Source organism: Larus michahellis, chromosome 4 (genome assembly GCF_964199755.1).
Source record: "Larus michahellis chromosome 4, bLarMic1.1, whole genome shotgun sequence".
Taxonomy (NCBI): Eukaryota; Metazoa; Chordata; class Aves; order Charadriiformes; family Laridae; genus Larus; species Larus michahellis.
This window is the reverse complement of record NC_133899.1, coordinates 65,948,660-65,964,351: the sequence shown is the minus strand read 5'-3', so window position 1 is coordinate 65,964,351 and position 15,692 is coordinate 65,948,660. Positions and strand designations below refer to the sequence as shown.

The window sequence follows — 15,692 nt, the reverse complement described above, 5'->3', positions numbered from 1 at the left end:
GAACAGGAACGCCCGGTCAGGCGTGACGGGGGCGGCGGCAGAGCAAGAGCGAAGGTTGGGGAGCAGAGCAGCCCCCGCACCCGGCCCGGTTGCCCTCTGCCCGGGCGGGCAGCTCCCCGCCGGGGCAGCTTTGCTCTCCCCGGACCCCCCGCACAGCGCCCTCCCCGCTCCGCCCCGGCGCCGAGGGGGTCGGTGCCGCCGAAGCGGCGCTGCGGGCCCCGGAACGGCCGCGCTCCCCGGAGCGGGGGTGGGGGGGGGGGTGGGCGCCCGCCGGCACCGCGGCATTGCCGGGCCGCGGCCGCCCTCTGCCGGGCCCCGGCGGCGTGGCGCCCGGCACCGGCTGCCCGCCGAGGCTGCGGGTCCCCCCGGGCCGGTCCGCTGCCCGGTGAGGAAGGAGGCGAGCACTGGGAGGCAATCCACGGGGGCTGCGGGCTGTCCCCGGGAGGGCGGGCGCGACCGCAGGTCGAGAGGGAAGGGTATTTTAGGTATTTTACATGGCCCTGGCAGCGGGGGGTAGAATTTCATCTGCCTGCGTGCGTTAGCGTATTTCCTGGCATGTCTCAACCACTTCTCTCAACCACGTGAAACCAAAAAGCTGCAAAAAAGCTGCCCTCTTGCTAAAAGAATGAAATGGAAAAAACAGGGAACGTCCTGATGTTCAGAGATCCTTTTTGTTTTGCGAGAGCAGGGCGATCAAAGGGAGAGCAGAGGTGGGCTGCGTGCGGAGGAAGCTACTCACTGGCCAGTTCTGCCTCTGCACTTCCATCCAAAACCGTACCCACCCCAACACCGAAGGCTTGGCTCAGCCCACAGGGAAACAAGAAGCCTTTTGCCTGTAGGGCACAGACAGTAATTCAGGTCTAGGCCTGAGGGACGGGGGGGGGGAAGATAAAAAAGGACATTGTACTCTCTTGCTCAAGTATTTTTTTTAGTGCCCATCTCCACAGTGAGTGGGTGGTGAGCTACCAGTTGCAGCTTGTTCAATAGCCTAAGGCACAACTAAGTTACACATCCAATATGACGCACAAGTGCTAACTGATCAGTTCTCCCTGCTGTCCAAGTGTGGGTCTTGGTCACTGCTTGTTTGCTGAGGCACAGGGAGAGAAAAACACTCGTCAAAGCTGTATGTAAACTAGAACCACAGCCCGTGCTGGAAAGCACTACCACAAGGTGTCTTCTCAGCTATTCCATTGCACCTTCCTTGGGGCTCTAATCAGTTGTTTAAGTTTCCACCCCCTCTCCCTGGACTGTGGCAGCCTGGAAAAGCCAGATTTGCCTTGATTAAATCTGGGGGAGTTCAATCTTCACATCTCCTAAAATCAAGGCAAGTTTTGCCATTGATTCCAGCAGAGCAAGGACTACTATGAGCCTTTTTTTCTGTCATAGGATGTCACCTCACAGAGCTCTCCACTTCCAGGCCCTGGGGCACATGGCTATATCTCCACAAGGGGGTTTTGGGCAGACACACATTTTTTTAAACTGTAATGGTCCCACCATCCACTTTCTGGTCCCTCATGGTCTCACTGGGCTACCTGGACCACATGCTGAACACATAGGGCACGGCACTGGAGGAAGAAGGATGCAGTGATGAGCAGTCTGTGGGATGCAATCTGACAGACCCTGCAGCTAACCTCCTCCAGCTGAAACGAGCTTGTGAGGTGCTAATCAATCTCTAGCAGAAGTGGTGTTGTTTCTCCTCATGTCCTAATACGTGGGCTTGCTTAACAGAAACAACAAAGGAGGAAAGCTCTGGCACGAAAGAACAAGCTGACGGAGAGGGTTCATGGGGGTCACTGAACCTCAGCCTACTCACTGCATCGTCCCTGTAACAGATGTTCCCAGGGTTCCCCCGCTCGCTCGCTGGTAGAGAGCTGACCGGCAGAGCCGTTCAGAGCTCCCACTGAGCAACAGAAAAAACAACAACACTCAATACAGATTCCTGCTGTGTGGGAAAACAGCGCTGCAGTTTCTAGAGGTATCCACCACACATCTTCCGTCCCTGAGAACAGGGGCTCCTATCCAAGTGATCACATCCTCAGACTCCAGTAATGGCCAGGACCAACTCTCACACCAAATGGCTCTTGAGGTTACAGGAGCATTTCAGTTTCCATTTAAAGAGAAAAGCACACTTCTGATCCTCGTGGTTACATGGAAGAACTGACTGCTAGAGGAGACAGAACTAGAATGCAAAGAAAAAGTATCTAAGGTTGGGTTTTTTTCCTCCCACAACAGAGAACAAACTCATGATTTTGAAGCACCAGGCCACAGACTTTTTACTTGTGATTGGCCTCACTGAAAACATTTAAATGAAAAACACTACTTTATTACCGAATGGCACCTTGTGCTGTCATCTGACAGCAACAGCTTCTGAAAGAAGATATTTTAAGAACTTGGATTAAGAACTTGAGAATAGCAGAGGGGTTATATGGGGAGGGGGACTGGGGGAGGGAGAAACAGGGCCAAGCAAGTAGATCAGGTCATCTTAGGTGTCTTTCTGCAGGTAAACTGCATTAAGCTATACTTCACAGCCAATTTAGGGGTGACCTACAAAGGCTAGACAAGTTTTTAGCTTTGGCTCTGCCAGACACAAAAGGGTTGCAAGTTGCATGTGTTCTTCAAGAAGGTTTAGCTTTTTTTAAACTAGACATATTTGGGACAGCAATGATAGTATCCCCTGAATTTGCCTGTAAGTTCCTTGGGGATGCAGAGAACTCAGGAAGGAAGATGCTTTGTCCTCAGTCAAAAAAATCAGAGAGACTTCAACCAGCGCATGCTGCCACCTCAGCAGCTTACATGGACTGTTACAAAAAATGTCACACTCCTGTTCCTTATTTGTCATGCAGGCTTCATCTTCTAGGAGAGCAAGAGACAACAATCCTACTAGTTCTTCCATTGCCCACAGTGTCTTTCAGGAAAAAGAAGTCAAAGGAAACTTCACTAACAGAGTAAAAAAAAAAAATAAAACCAAAACAAAACAAACAAAAAAAAACTCAAACAGAAATCTAGAAAAAAAGAAAGGAAAAAGGAAAAAAGGAAAAAAGGAAAAAAGGAAAAAAGGAAAAAAGGAAAAAAGGAAAAAAGGAAAAAAGGAAAAAAGGAAAAAAGGAAAAAAGGAAAAAAGGAAAAAAGGAAAAAAGGAAAAAAGGAAAAAAGGAAAAAAGGAAAAAAGGAAAAAAGGAAAAAAGGAAAAAAGGAAAAAAGGAAAAAAGGAAAAAAGGAAAAAAGGAAAAAAGGAAAAAAGGAAAAAAGGAAAAAAGGAAAAAAGGAAAAAAGGAAAAAAGGAAAAAAGGAAAAAGGAAAAAGGAAAAAGGAAAAAGGAAAAAAGAAAAAAGAAAAAAGAAAAAAGAAAAAAGAAAAAAGAAAAAAAAGAAAAAAAGAAAAAAAAGAAAAAAAATTAAAATAAAAAAGGAAAAGAAGGGGAAAAAAAAAAAGCTCAATCTTTCTCCAGGCTCCTCTGGGCACTGTGAAGACACGGGAATAGGCAAAAGTCTAGCATTTTCCTTTTGCAGAAAACCCTTGCAAGTCATACTAAGCAGGATTAAATGGAAAAAAATCCACCATCACAGTCATGGTACTGAGGGATTCTCAGGTGACTTTTCTGTCTTTTAGGGACTTTCCTTTTTCTGCCAGTTATCTTTACTGAGTCTAAACAGAAACACCAAGGAGAGCTCACCCCAGCAATGACACGGAGGGAGAAGAGGACAAGAGCCTGTTAGCATTCTTGGATCATTCAGCCTATTAAAAAAAAAAAAAAAAAAGAAAAAGAAAAAAGAAAAAGAGGTAGAGGAGGAGGGGGAGGGAGAAAGAGAGAGAGAGAGAGGAAAAAAACCCACCCTGGGCCTGCACATTGCAGCTTACCGCCATCTTGATGTCCTTGATGCGTGCCGATGGTGTGGAGGCGGCTGGCACCAGATCAGCCCAAGAGAAGGAATGAGAGGCCAATGGAGATTTATGTGAGGAGAGTGAGATGGACAAGGTAAAATTGTCAGGAGGAGTTGTTAGAAAGTAAAATATATTGTGACAATTCCACTCCTGCCGTTCATCAATAAACTGACAGATCATTTAGTGTCAATTAGGAGTGATAGATGGACAAGTCCCCATGATCCTGGGCCAAAATTAATGGCTGGGAGGGAGAAGGTGATTGAAAATGACGGCTGACATTGAGAGGAAAGTCCTGAAGGTCCCCAAGGGGCCATTACTTGCCTCATTCCCTTGCAGATCAATGCAGGGACAAACCCAAAAACAGACACTTCAAGACAAAACTTAATCAGACTTCCTTTTCTTTCTTCTCCTTCTAAGTTGTACCCCCTCACTTGGCAGCCTGGATCCTTTGTGCCTATAGTCTTCACATCATTGAGGACATCCAGAGATGGCTGCAAGACACAGAGTGAAGCTGCTGCCTTCCCCACAGCCAGGAGCCTGGCTCTGCTCCTAACATGGCAGTGTCACAGGGAAGCCCAGCCTGCTGGGCTGGGAGTCCAACGCTGCTGGACTGGGAGTAGAGGGCAGAAGCAATGACACAAGCTTCCCTCTACCATGTCAGGCAGAGAAACTCATGAGCATTTTACTACTCCCACTTGCAAGACAGGGATGGCTAGAGGTTCTATAAACCAGGCACTCTCAGGGGTCATTTCATATAGATACAACACAGGATAGTTTAAGCCCATATTTTTGAAACAGGAGGTTTTTAACTTAACTTACCTCTAGAGACCTAGAATCATAAAACCCCTTAATCTCTTAAACAACCTTCCTCCAGCTCCAGGGCGCAATCTCACCATTGCCCACCCTCCAGAGCCCTAAATGATATCTACACAGAGGCCGGGTTACCCTGCTCTAAAGGTCACCCTGACTGCATCCCTTTCCTTCCTACAAGCCCTTCACAGTCACCTTCTTGCTAAATGCTTTCCTGGACACTGTACCACCGCTTCTGTTCCAAAATACTTCAGCATGGTCATTTTCCTAAACAAGCCTGCCTTGATTATTCCAACTCAGTATGACCTATCAGTCAGAAAGGAGAAATTTCAGTTGTAGCTGGAGCACCTGTTGCTAAACTGCCACGATCCCTGTAGAAGAAAGCAGGTACACGGGAAGGCACGGGAAGGGATTTCCTACTGAAAGCAGCACTTGGCATTTGCTTGTGAGGCCACCTGAAATGAGCTGTGTTTATTCCACAACAAGCCTAGCTGCTGCCTGCAGAACTGTATGAATTTTAAGGGGCTGATTGCAAGACCAAAAGGATCAAGGATCCAAATAAACTGGAAGTGTCCTGGGAAGCAAAGAAATAAAGATATTAATAGGGAAAAAAAAATGGAAGAAATTCTACGATAGATGAAGTCAGATAGATGAGATTAGCAGAAGCTGGAATTAAATGGATCCCAGAAGCACCTCTCCTTTGTTAAATCCTCACCAGTATGCAAAACTGGATTCTCTTTTCCTTTTCCCATTGGCAGGCGCTTTGTGTTTCTTCTTTCTGATGCATGAGATAACCTGACAATAAACCTTTGCTTTGCTTGTCACAAGTGTCAACACTGATGTCATTAAGGACATCAGCACAGTGTTCAGAATGGCACTTGGGCTCCATCCAGTGGTTAGAGAGCTGCTTCTATATCAAAACCAGCTGTAATTACTATTATTTATGTAATCTCAGCAGGGTACTAGGCCCCAAGAGGCTGCCTATGTTCTTGGCTGGTCCCCTGTCCTCTAATACTGGGGCTAGAACATTGCTGGGGCAGCAATGGGACTGCCTCTTCTCATAGAGAGTGATTCTTCCCTCTGAGCATAAATTTAAATAAATACAGCAGATTCAGGTGCTGAGGGCCCCATCAGTAAGGAAAAAAGGTTCTTCCATCACTACTTTGCACCATTTATTTGCTGATTGCAGAGAACGAGCCTGAGGGGTTGCTTAGACACTTAACTGCAGTCCTCGTCATTGTCCAGATTTACAAATGAGACTTTTAGCAATGACAGCTGTTCTACAAAGGTACTAGGGGTCCAAAGTAATCTTCCCATGCTTGACTTCTGAAAATCTATCAGTAAGAGACAGCATTTGGATAGTTCTTGGGAATTTAAATATCTGACACTTGTAAATACTATGGGAACTCATAATAAAATACTTTATCTTACTTGCACACCATCTGTGAGAATTCATTTCAAAACTAATTGTAGGTTGGAAAACTTTAGGGGCCCTCCTCCTCTTTCTATCTTGCAACAGTCTGAGAGAGCAGTAGTCTGATGGAAAGAATCAGCAAGATGGTGAGAATATTTGCAAGTTTACCTAGGTATGACAAGAGCTGGGCAGGTAAGGGACTAAGAAGGAGCAGCAAAGGTAGAAAAACAGAAAAACAGGTTGCAAATTAAATTCTACTACAACGTGTGCCAAATGGAAACACGAAGAACAATTTCAAGTTATCCTTTCACATCAATAAGACTCTGAACTAGAAATACAGCAGGAAAGAGTTTTAAGTATCCCTGCAGGAAAAGCAACAAGTGGCCATTGCAACTGGCTGAATCTGTCAGAAACAGAACTTTAAGCTTAGACTTCAAATGGGGAGAGAATACCACATAAACAGCTACAAGATCATTTCACAACTGGCTGCAGTATCCCATCTGACCGAGAATATATTTATACAACACAGGAAATCTAACTGTAACCATTCTGCTCATCCTTCCTTTCTAAGTTAAAAAAAAAAACAAACCACAGATTTTACACTGTCAGTTCTGAAAAGCAAATTACATAAAGCAGTACAATTCCCAAGTGTAGGTTCAGTTACACTGGCATAAAAGTGCTTATACTTACATCAAATATATCAATAGAAGCATGTTATTCTAACTACATCTACACTAGTGAAATTGGAGCAAGTCAACTTGACGGGCTTCCAAACCGAGTCAAAATGGTTGAAAAACTGTGGGGAGATAGAGCCTGAGAAAACAGAAACAACAAAGCTACAGTAACTTGGTATGACATCAGCCGATGACTCAGACTTTTCACATGAAGGCTTTACTCTGGGATATGTCACAAAGACAGCCTTACAGGCCAGCACCTCAGACTTTTTTAAGGGAGAGAAAGAGAGAAATCAGCTTGGGGAGAATACAGGGCTGAAGTAAAGAAAAGACGGGGGAACTAGTTGTACAAAATCCTTGTACCTCATATGGCCAAAGAAAGTCAGAACAATCCTCCCCTTCATAAAATTTATTCAATAAAAACTCTTAACAGGAATTAAAAGAATTGCATTCAACCTCATCGAAGCATTTACTCCAGACACCTGCTATATCTGTAAACCATGCAATTGGGATGCTGGAGAAGCACCACTGATAGCTACTGCTCCAAATCTATCTGATGAGGCTAATGTCAATGAAAAACATCCTGAAGTAGTACATGGCACAGTGCTGTTACATTAGGAACCTGTACACTGTCCTTCAGGGCACGTTAGGCACAGCCCTGAATAACTGTATTGCCTCCAATCCAGTCCTTCACCTAGCCAACAATTACAGAATTTATTTTTCCTGAACAATGCAATTCACCCTTGTTCTCTACTATCACGTTTCCATAAAGCTTCTGCTTGGTCCTACAGAGATTCAGGATCACTGGTAGCATTTTTTTTATAACCCTGAGGTGGATGCATCTTTGCAATGGCAACTTCTAGCTGCACCCAGCCTGTGAAAAATAATACCATTATCAGAGTTAAACTGGAGAGGAACAGAAGGAGCACAGGCTGAGATCTTCATCCCTTTGCTTTACTCCAGTCTCCAGATTTTCAGCCAATTTATTCTCAGAGACAAACAGAGTGATAATTTTCCCAGAAAAGTACTGTTTTCCAGAAAGGCTGCCCCAGAATACAGACCACCTTTCTCACCTCCCAGGAAATACTGACTATATAACAGGTTTCTGGATGTCCTCTCCCATTCTCAAGCGTTCCAGGAAAGAAAATACATAACTTTTCCATAAATCAGAATGCCTCCAAAGTATATGTTCAGACATATACACGCTTATTATATGTCTTAATGTATACAAGCAATCTCACACCACTCCATGACTGTGCTGTTCAGCTCTGTGAATAGGAATGATAACACCAGCATAACTTTACGGCTTGAAAAATAACAAATAGCTTAAAACCAAGTCATCTCCTCCTGAACCGTCCTTTAGTTTTCATACCCATTCTATTACCATGTCCAGATATTTCCTTTCCCTTAGGTGTCCTTCATAAGCATCAGGCTTCTCAACCTACACTCTACAATTTGTATACTTTTTTCCTCCCATCTCTTCTTGCTGACCATCTCCATCCATCTCCATTATACCATAACCCCATACACACATAAACATTGACAAATTTCACCTTTACTGTCAAGGCTGATCACTAAATCCTGAATGGTTCATTGCATTCTTGTCAGTGGGGCACTGTCATGTGTCACTCTCCTGGAAAGGACACAACCAGTCAAATCCCCCCTCCCAGCTCCTGCATTTAACATGCTTATTACTTTCTTGACTCCTTCCAGTTACTGTACCAGGTAAGGAATACACTGCCTCTGGCAGACAGTGACATCTACGCAGTTCTGAGTCCCACCAGGCCAATTTATAAAGAGCATTAGCCAGCAGAACCAAGCAAGAGCAATACTTCAAATGGTTTGAAGGAGCTACAACGATATTGGATACACAGGCCACCTACAAGATCCAGAAAAACTGTTCCGATGTCTGTGACAACAAAGCCCAATCAGGGATGTTCACTTAATCCATGCCTAAGCCCCTCTTAAAAAGGAAAAAAGTGAAGACTCACTTGGTAGCTGCCAGTACAGGATCATCTGCCCAGCCTCCTTGCCGGCGTGGAGGTTTAGGTGGTGGACCCTTTAATAGAGAAGAGACACGTTACAGCCAGCTCCAGTCAAGGCAAAGTCAAGTCAACTGAGACACCGGGTCCATACATACTAATGTAACGCTTCACCAAATAATAGATGGAGAGATAGTGTTTAAAATGCTGTTTATTCATAAAACAAAAGGAAGACAAATATTGCAGGACAGGTTTTTAAGTGTCTCTGTAAACAAAAGATGTATCACTCTAATCGGTATCTTGACAAGTTTCAGGTCTTTGTGCCTTTGACTTGTCCAGGGCACACAGTACAGTAGCAGACCGATCCACAGAGGATATGTTCTCCTGGCAAAATATGGTTCATTGGGAACTTGTTTGTTACTGCTGCCCACATTTCAGTGGGACGAACCACATGTTATATGCTTCCTAAGGTATAAGCCAGCTTGTTTTAGATGAGGCATTGTTCCTAAAAAGCGTCTGCTTTTGTCCACTGCCTAGAATAGGAGGTTAGATGCCAAGTTCAGATACAGGCAGCCATACCAAACACTTCTGAAGTTAGGCAAGATGAATCCCACCACTGAAATGCTACAGGGGAAGTTCATCTGGAGCTTGAAGACCCTCCCTGCTATTTTCTTGCATTGTCTTGTGTGGCGCACTGCTGCACGGCAAGAGAAAACAGGAATTCAGCTTGGGGCTTACAATGGGAATTTTCAAAGAGCAGAGCCATGATTTCCCACCGTGTGGGAGCTGCCCGCAGCCTCTGGCAGTTTTGGGCTCAGTTCCCCCTGCCTGAAGCATCTTCTACGGCAGTGGCTTCAGTATTTTGCATGACAGGCAGTGGTGAAAGCAGAGGGGCAAAGTGAACCCAGTGCATGGATGTCAGTTTATATAGCTCCCAATTGACGGTGCCCAGTGAGGAAGATGGGGACTTGTGAAGGGACCATCATGAGAAAGGATGACTGGGTAAAAGATGTCCCAAAACAGGGAAAAACGGTAACTGCAAAAAGACTCTAGGGTGGAGCAATGGTGGGGGGGACAGGTGGCTCCCACAGCTTTTATTAAGAAAGGGAATGGTCTGGGCACCTCCTGAAGATTTTTGACTTGACAGAAGGGACCTTGCATGTGTAGTGGGGTCAACCCTGAGCGAAAGCCAAATTACCTCTTGCCACAGACGAGGAAGGGGCTGAGCTAACCCCTGATGGTAGGGGTCTCCCATGTTTATTTCTTGAAGCAGAAGCATTGTTTGTGAGTGTGGGAAATGAAGAGAGGCTGCCAGGGGCAGTCACTGCCTGCTGCAGGGAGGGGGCACGACCCTGCATAGCTCCCTGATAGGAGCAAAAATAGTCATCCTCCAAAAATAAACAGGGAGCAGGAATGAGGCAGGAGCTGCAGTCCCAAAATACCAGCTTTCTTCAGCAAAGGGAGCGCAGGAGGGCAGAGGGACAGGCAGGGAGCGTGAAACGCAGGAAACAGCCTCCTTATATGGGCTCATCCGCAGGGGACAGAGCTCAGTCGACTGGAATGACCATGTCACAGAATGTGAAGCCTTCAGGGGCCCAAGTGAATGGAGTTTTCTGATCTTTAAATGATTCCCCCAGATTCTTAAGATGCCAAACCAGAGAAGAGGCTACAGTGCCAAAAAAGGAGCATTTTGAATTCAGTTGATCTGGACACACCCAGAGCCCAGGAAAAGGGGAAAAACACACCACATATGGGCGTGCATGCCCACATAAACATCCCTATTCCCATTACACACACCCCTACCTCAAAAACACACTCCCTCCCACACGGATCCTTCCCAAGCAAACAACCTTCCTCCCCTCACACCATCTCCCAGATAGCCAGCAGGCCATGTTCCCAACACACAGACACACAACTCCTCACAAAGGCGCATGCAGTTACACAAATGTCACCAAAGAACCTGGGCCGTGAGGCTGAGGGAAAATGCAGCATCTCCAGGGTGTTCCAATGCACCTGCAATTTAATTGCCTCATCATCAAAACTCGCCTCCAGATCCAAGATATCTCAAGTCGGGCACTCCAGGTCAGAGGGTGATGAGAACGACTGCCCCAGTCTTGGCACAGGGCATGGCTCCATGGCATCTAGGGGTTTGGTCCCAACGTCTTGCCAATGTTATAACATCTTCCCATTGATCATACACACCAGGAAACCCTGGATGTCTGTCAGACCTTGACAAACATCTCACACATACCTACAGGTCCTTTTATTCCTCTTGCAATAAATCAGGTAATTCTTTTTGAACTGCCCACAGGAGAACTAGCAACAGGAAAGGCAATGTTAACTGTCAGCTGAGGATAAATAGCCTTTCTTTGTTAGTTGCCTGGAAAGTGCCGTAATAAGGTCACATGCCACGTGCACTTTTGTCAAGTAAATAAACTTACCTTCATATACTTTCACATTTCCAAAACCTCAGCATAATTTACAATTGAGAATGCAATGCCGTGCATTGCCACAATATGGTGACAGGTAGGGGACGTTGCAGCTGGAAGCAAGAGCTTGAGGCAGAAAGTGGGAAGAATGTAAACCCCAGAGGGAGAAGAGCAGAAACAGAGGTCATTGTTCTTCTGTCATGGAGCAAATGTGCTCCTTAACACGCCTCTTTGGTGAAGAAAAACAGGGGCTTTAAATGATCAGAACTTATTGGTACCTATATGTTATACTTGGGCAACATTTTTATGTATGTTCCCAAATGCAAAGCTAAGCTATGCACCCAAACGGTTTGATGTCCAAAACACTGAGATTCCACCAGCTCCTGACAACAGTGTTCTCTCTCAGCTCTTGCTGCTCAGTCTCTTTTCCACTTCAGTTTTGTCAGTTATTTATCTCCAGAAGATTTCCTCTACCTTAGTTTCTGCAGTTCATCCACTTTTTCAAGGAACATTGCCATGGTCTGGGCCCTTTATTCTATTCTTTCTCAGAAATTCAGCTCATCATTTTTATGATGGTACTTTTTCAGTATTTCTCAGGACGCCTTCCTTACCAACACTTTCATACTACCACCATAATCGGTATTTTATCTCTCCCTTTGAAAAATGACTGGCCTGAATTCCATCTCTCTTGCCTTAAAGTAGAAACTCTACCTCCTTCTTTATCTGTAGTCAGGCCCTTTCTTATCAGACAGATGTAGAATTCTAATTTGGCTTCCCCATTAAGGCAGAAATTTCTAAGCCACTTGTCAGATCATGTCTGCAGCTATGAAGGTGCTAGGTGGATGTTGCCTCCCTCACGGAAGCATCTACCCTGTGTGACTCTGGATCCTGAGGGTCCAGTAAAGTTTCTTTTACGACCTACCACAATGCAGGCAGATTACGGACACGTTGGGTCCCTCAGATTCTCAGACAGGTCTGGAAATATGGATTAATTTACCTTTGAAACAGCGAGCGCTCTGTGCAGGGAAGCAGGGACTCAAATGACATTGACAGCGTGCAACAGAGGACATAAAATTTTTCTGTCATGTAACACATCTCCTAAAATGTGTGGGATCTGTTGCGTCCAATATACAAACACTCTGAGATTTTATTGTGTATGTGGGTGCCTTGCTTTTGTCCAATATTGACCACAGAGCAGAAAGAACTAAGCATGGCCAGTCCAGTCTCGAGCTCCCTCTTCACCAGCAAGTTGCCTGAGGGCCCTCTGACTGAGGAAACGCAAACCTCCACAAACAGGCCTGATGAATTAGTTTTGACTACCAACAATTAAGGAGCTGTAAGTCAAACAGCCCCACTGCTTCCAAGAAGACACATAACACAAGCTATACCAATCTCAGAGCACGTATGATATCAGAAAGGGCTCAATTCCCAGATCTATGCGAGCCTCGGCTTTTTGCAAAGAACAGCCCATCTCTGTTAGCTCTCTTTATCATGTCCACAGACAGTTCAAGTAGTGTATCTGATTTTAATGAATCCCCTCCAAGAACTTCTGCATGTCTTAAATGCCTAATAGAAAATCCCGTATTTCCATTTCATCTGCAAACTATCCTTCTTCATGGTCACTGACCTTCCTTTACTGGGGAAAGTGCTATTGAGACAAAGAAAGTTCTTGAGGGGCTTTAACTATTCTCTGTCGTCTATCACAGCAGGTAAAGGAGCAGCTCATACTGTTAAACAGCTATCAAGAATTTCTCCCTAAAGCAATGGTCAGCTACCTACTCAGCTTACACGTGCTAGGAAAGCTGTCACGTTGCAGCATTTGGCACCTTAACCTGCCTCAAGACTTACTGCTCTCCCCAGCATGAAAACAGTGAAGCAGCACACAACTACGTGATCATCTGAGCAAGGGGCCACCAGGTAGAATCCTCTCACAACCTGCAGTTACAGGGCGGTGTCCCTCCAGCCCTCCTAGGCATGAACATCTCTCGAACAGTTTGCTACTACCTTGTGCTACATACTGTCAGACACGTTCCCATCCATCTCCATCACTCCTACAGTTCTTTTGCTGCCTTCAGGTAGGTCCCGGAGCATTCAAAACATGAAATAAATGTGTGGAAATGAAAAGGAAAAGGTTTTGATAAAATTATTTTTGATGAGTTTGTCCCTAATCCACATCAAGGTATCCAAGCAGAGAGGATACTACAAGAAAGGCTGGGAAACATGGCTGGCTAGAAATGCTATTTCAGTAGATGTCATCAAAAGGCTAGTAGATAACCTCAGAAAGCTGAAAATAACTGCCCTGCTGGCCAGCCACTCGGGGTGCACGGGAGAGAGGCAGCGCAAGGCCTTGGGGAGCTCTAGGCCATGCAGTGCTGGGGCTCATACTGGGGAAGTTGGCCTAATTAGGGAACAAAAGTTCAGCTGCATTTTTTAGATTCCTCCTGGAGAATCTGGCCAACTTCCAGCTGAGCGGTCCCCGGGAACAGGCTGGGAGTCCAGCATTTCTACAAGCAACCAGAAGACCATTGGAAAAAAAGAAGCAATCCCTGTAAAATGGAAACAGGTAAAAAAGCCAGTGCTTCCTTGGATGCTGGTTTCCTTTGGTGGAGGGTGTTACTCAGCAGAATGTAAGAATTCAAAAAGATGACAGAAATTCTGGGACATGGAGGGACAAATTCAGCTCAGCCCAGGACAAACACGCAAATGGGAGGGCATTCACAATGTGCAACAGTTACAGGAAAATCTGCCTCAGAGAACCCTCCGAGGTTCTCAGAGATGCCAGTTGCTTCAAGAGCTATCTACTGACAGTCCACCCCACTCCCGACTGTATGCCTAAGAAGGCAAAACCCTGGCCATGTGCCGTATACAAAATGCAGCTAACCCCTGGTGAGGGCTCTTCTACAAGCTGAAGATTACAGGGGAGAGGAGGATGCTAGAGAAAAACAACGCAGTCTGACTGCAAGGTCTTTGGGAATAGGAAATTTTTGTCCCAGCTACACACCAACACTCTCTAGATCTTACTGCAATTCAAGTTGTAGATACCAAAAGGGCTCTAAGGGACTGCATTACAATTATACATGACTCTGTAGGTCATGAACTCTCTGAACTAGAGTGGCTGGACAGTGCCTAAACCACTGTGATTATTTTTACGCATATAAGGTCCCCAGTAAGCACCCAGCTGAGTGCAGCCAGTGCTGGGCTCCTCAGTCACACTTTTCTAAGTTTCAGGGGATGTGGGGAGGAGCACTTGAGGGGTGGCTGCTGGGCAGATCCAGACCAGACTAGACAATGGAATGAGAGTTTGGAACTGGGTGCCAACCACTGTGCAAGGGTAAGAACTGGGTCAGGAAAATACCGCTCTGATTAAAGGCCCTGATCATATCAAGCCCCAGGCCATGTCTACACCACAGGTGCAGACACACCTGCAAGTAGGATCCATGTGAGTCAGCCCGAGTCTGGAAACAGTCTAGCTTTAGGTAGTTCTGGTAACCAAGCTGGTACCTCCCCAGGTAGCGTGCAGGTTGCTTCTCACCAGGGGATCTCTGCATCATTCTGCACTGTATTTTCGGACGCAAATATGCTCAAACAACCCCACCGAACTGGGCAAGCTAGCAATGTAAGTCCACAACTAGCTTCGCATTTCAGGTACTTACATTTTTTTGATAGTTGTTCTTCCAACAAACATTCATTGAAAACAATTGTTCCTGACACGTTATCTTAACCTAAAAAGCAACAGCCCATTTTTTCACCCAACTTGTTCTAAAAGCACTGGGAACTAGAACTACAGGAGGACTTGGCTGCCCCCTCTTGAAAGGTCAGATCCTCAAATCCTCTTTCCAGTTGTTGCCTCAAAGCATGTCATCACTCAAATTTTGAGTGATATAGTACCACATAGGTGAGCATCAACCTAGCTAAGAGTCGGAAATCAGGTGCTGTCCCCACTTTAGTCCACAAAGGACCTTGAGACCACCTATGGCATGTCTATCACAGCAAACTAGAGAACAAGGTCCCAGCTGGACTCATTAGGACCAGAAAAGATGTCTTCCTGGTCAAATGTTGTTGCCTTCAGTTAGAAGGTTCTTCTCTGCAGCAAACAAAAAATTCTTTCAGTTCCATTTTCAAAGCAGAGCAGCTTCAGGAGAAAGGACTGAGAGCGTTCTCAGACCCAGAACAGGTCATAGCTTTGTCATTATATGTAATATTCTCTAGGGAGCTGGGAAACATTACTTGATACATCTTTCAGGAGGAGGAAGAGGACAATAAAATCACTATCTTCCAGCTTGGAAAGGAGATGGTGGGTTTAATCTTTAAGTTTATGTATGAAGCCTGTGGCTTCAACATCAAAATTAACACCTGCATCCCTGGAGGTCCCCGAAGGCAAGGAAAAGCGCTGCTCCACTGCTGAAGGATACAAAACACAGGATGGGGATCAGGATCACTCACTGCCAGTGTAAGGACACGTGCTCCCAGAGCTCTCAGAATGGGGCCAGAACTCCACGTA

The 15,692-nt window shown here is 45.6% G+C and overlaps 1 protein-coding gene across 3 annotated transcripts in view; it reads right to left on the bottom strand.

The window, feature by feature from the left end:
* Window positions 1-15,692, bottom strand: part of IFT43 (intraflagellar transport 43) — a 46,141-nt gene that overhangs the window by 20,756 nt on the left and 9,693 nt on the right. For all 3 annotated transcript variants that reach the window (XM_074585314.1, XM_074585316.1, XM_074585315.1), the window contains one exon: window positions 8,772-8,839. In XM_074585314.1, the coding sequence (XP_074441415.1) occupies window positions 8,772-8,839 (68 nt within the window). The remainder of the gene's footprint in view (window positions 1-8,771; window positions 8,840-15,692) is intronic.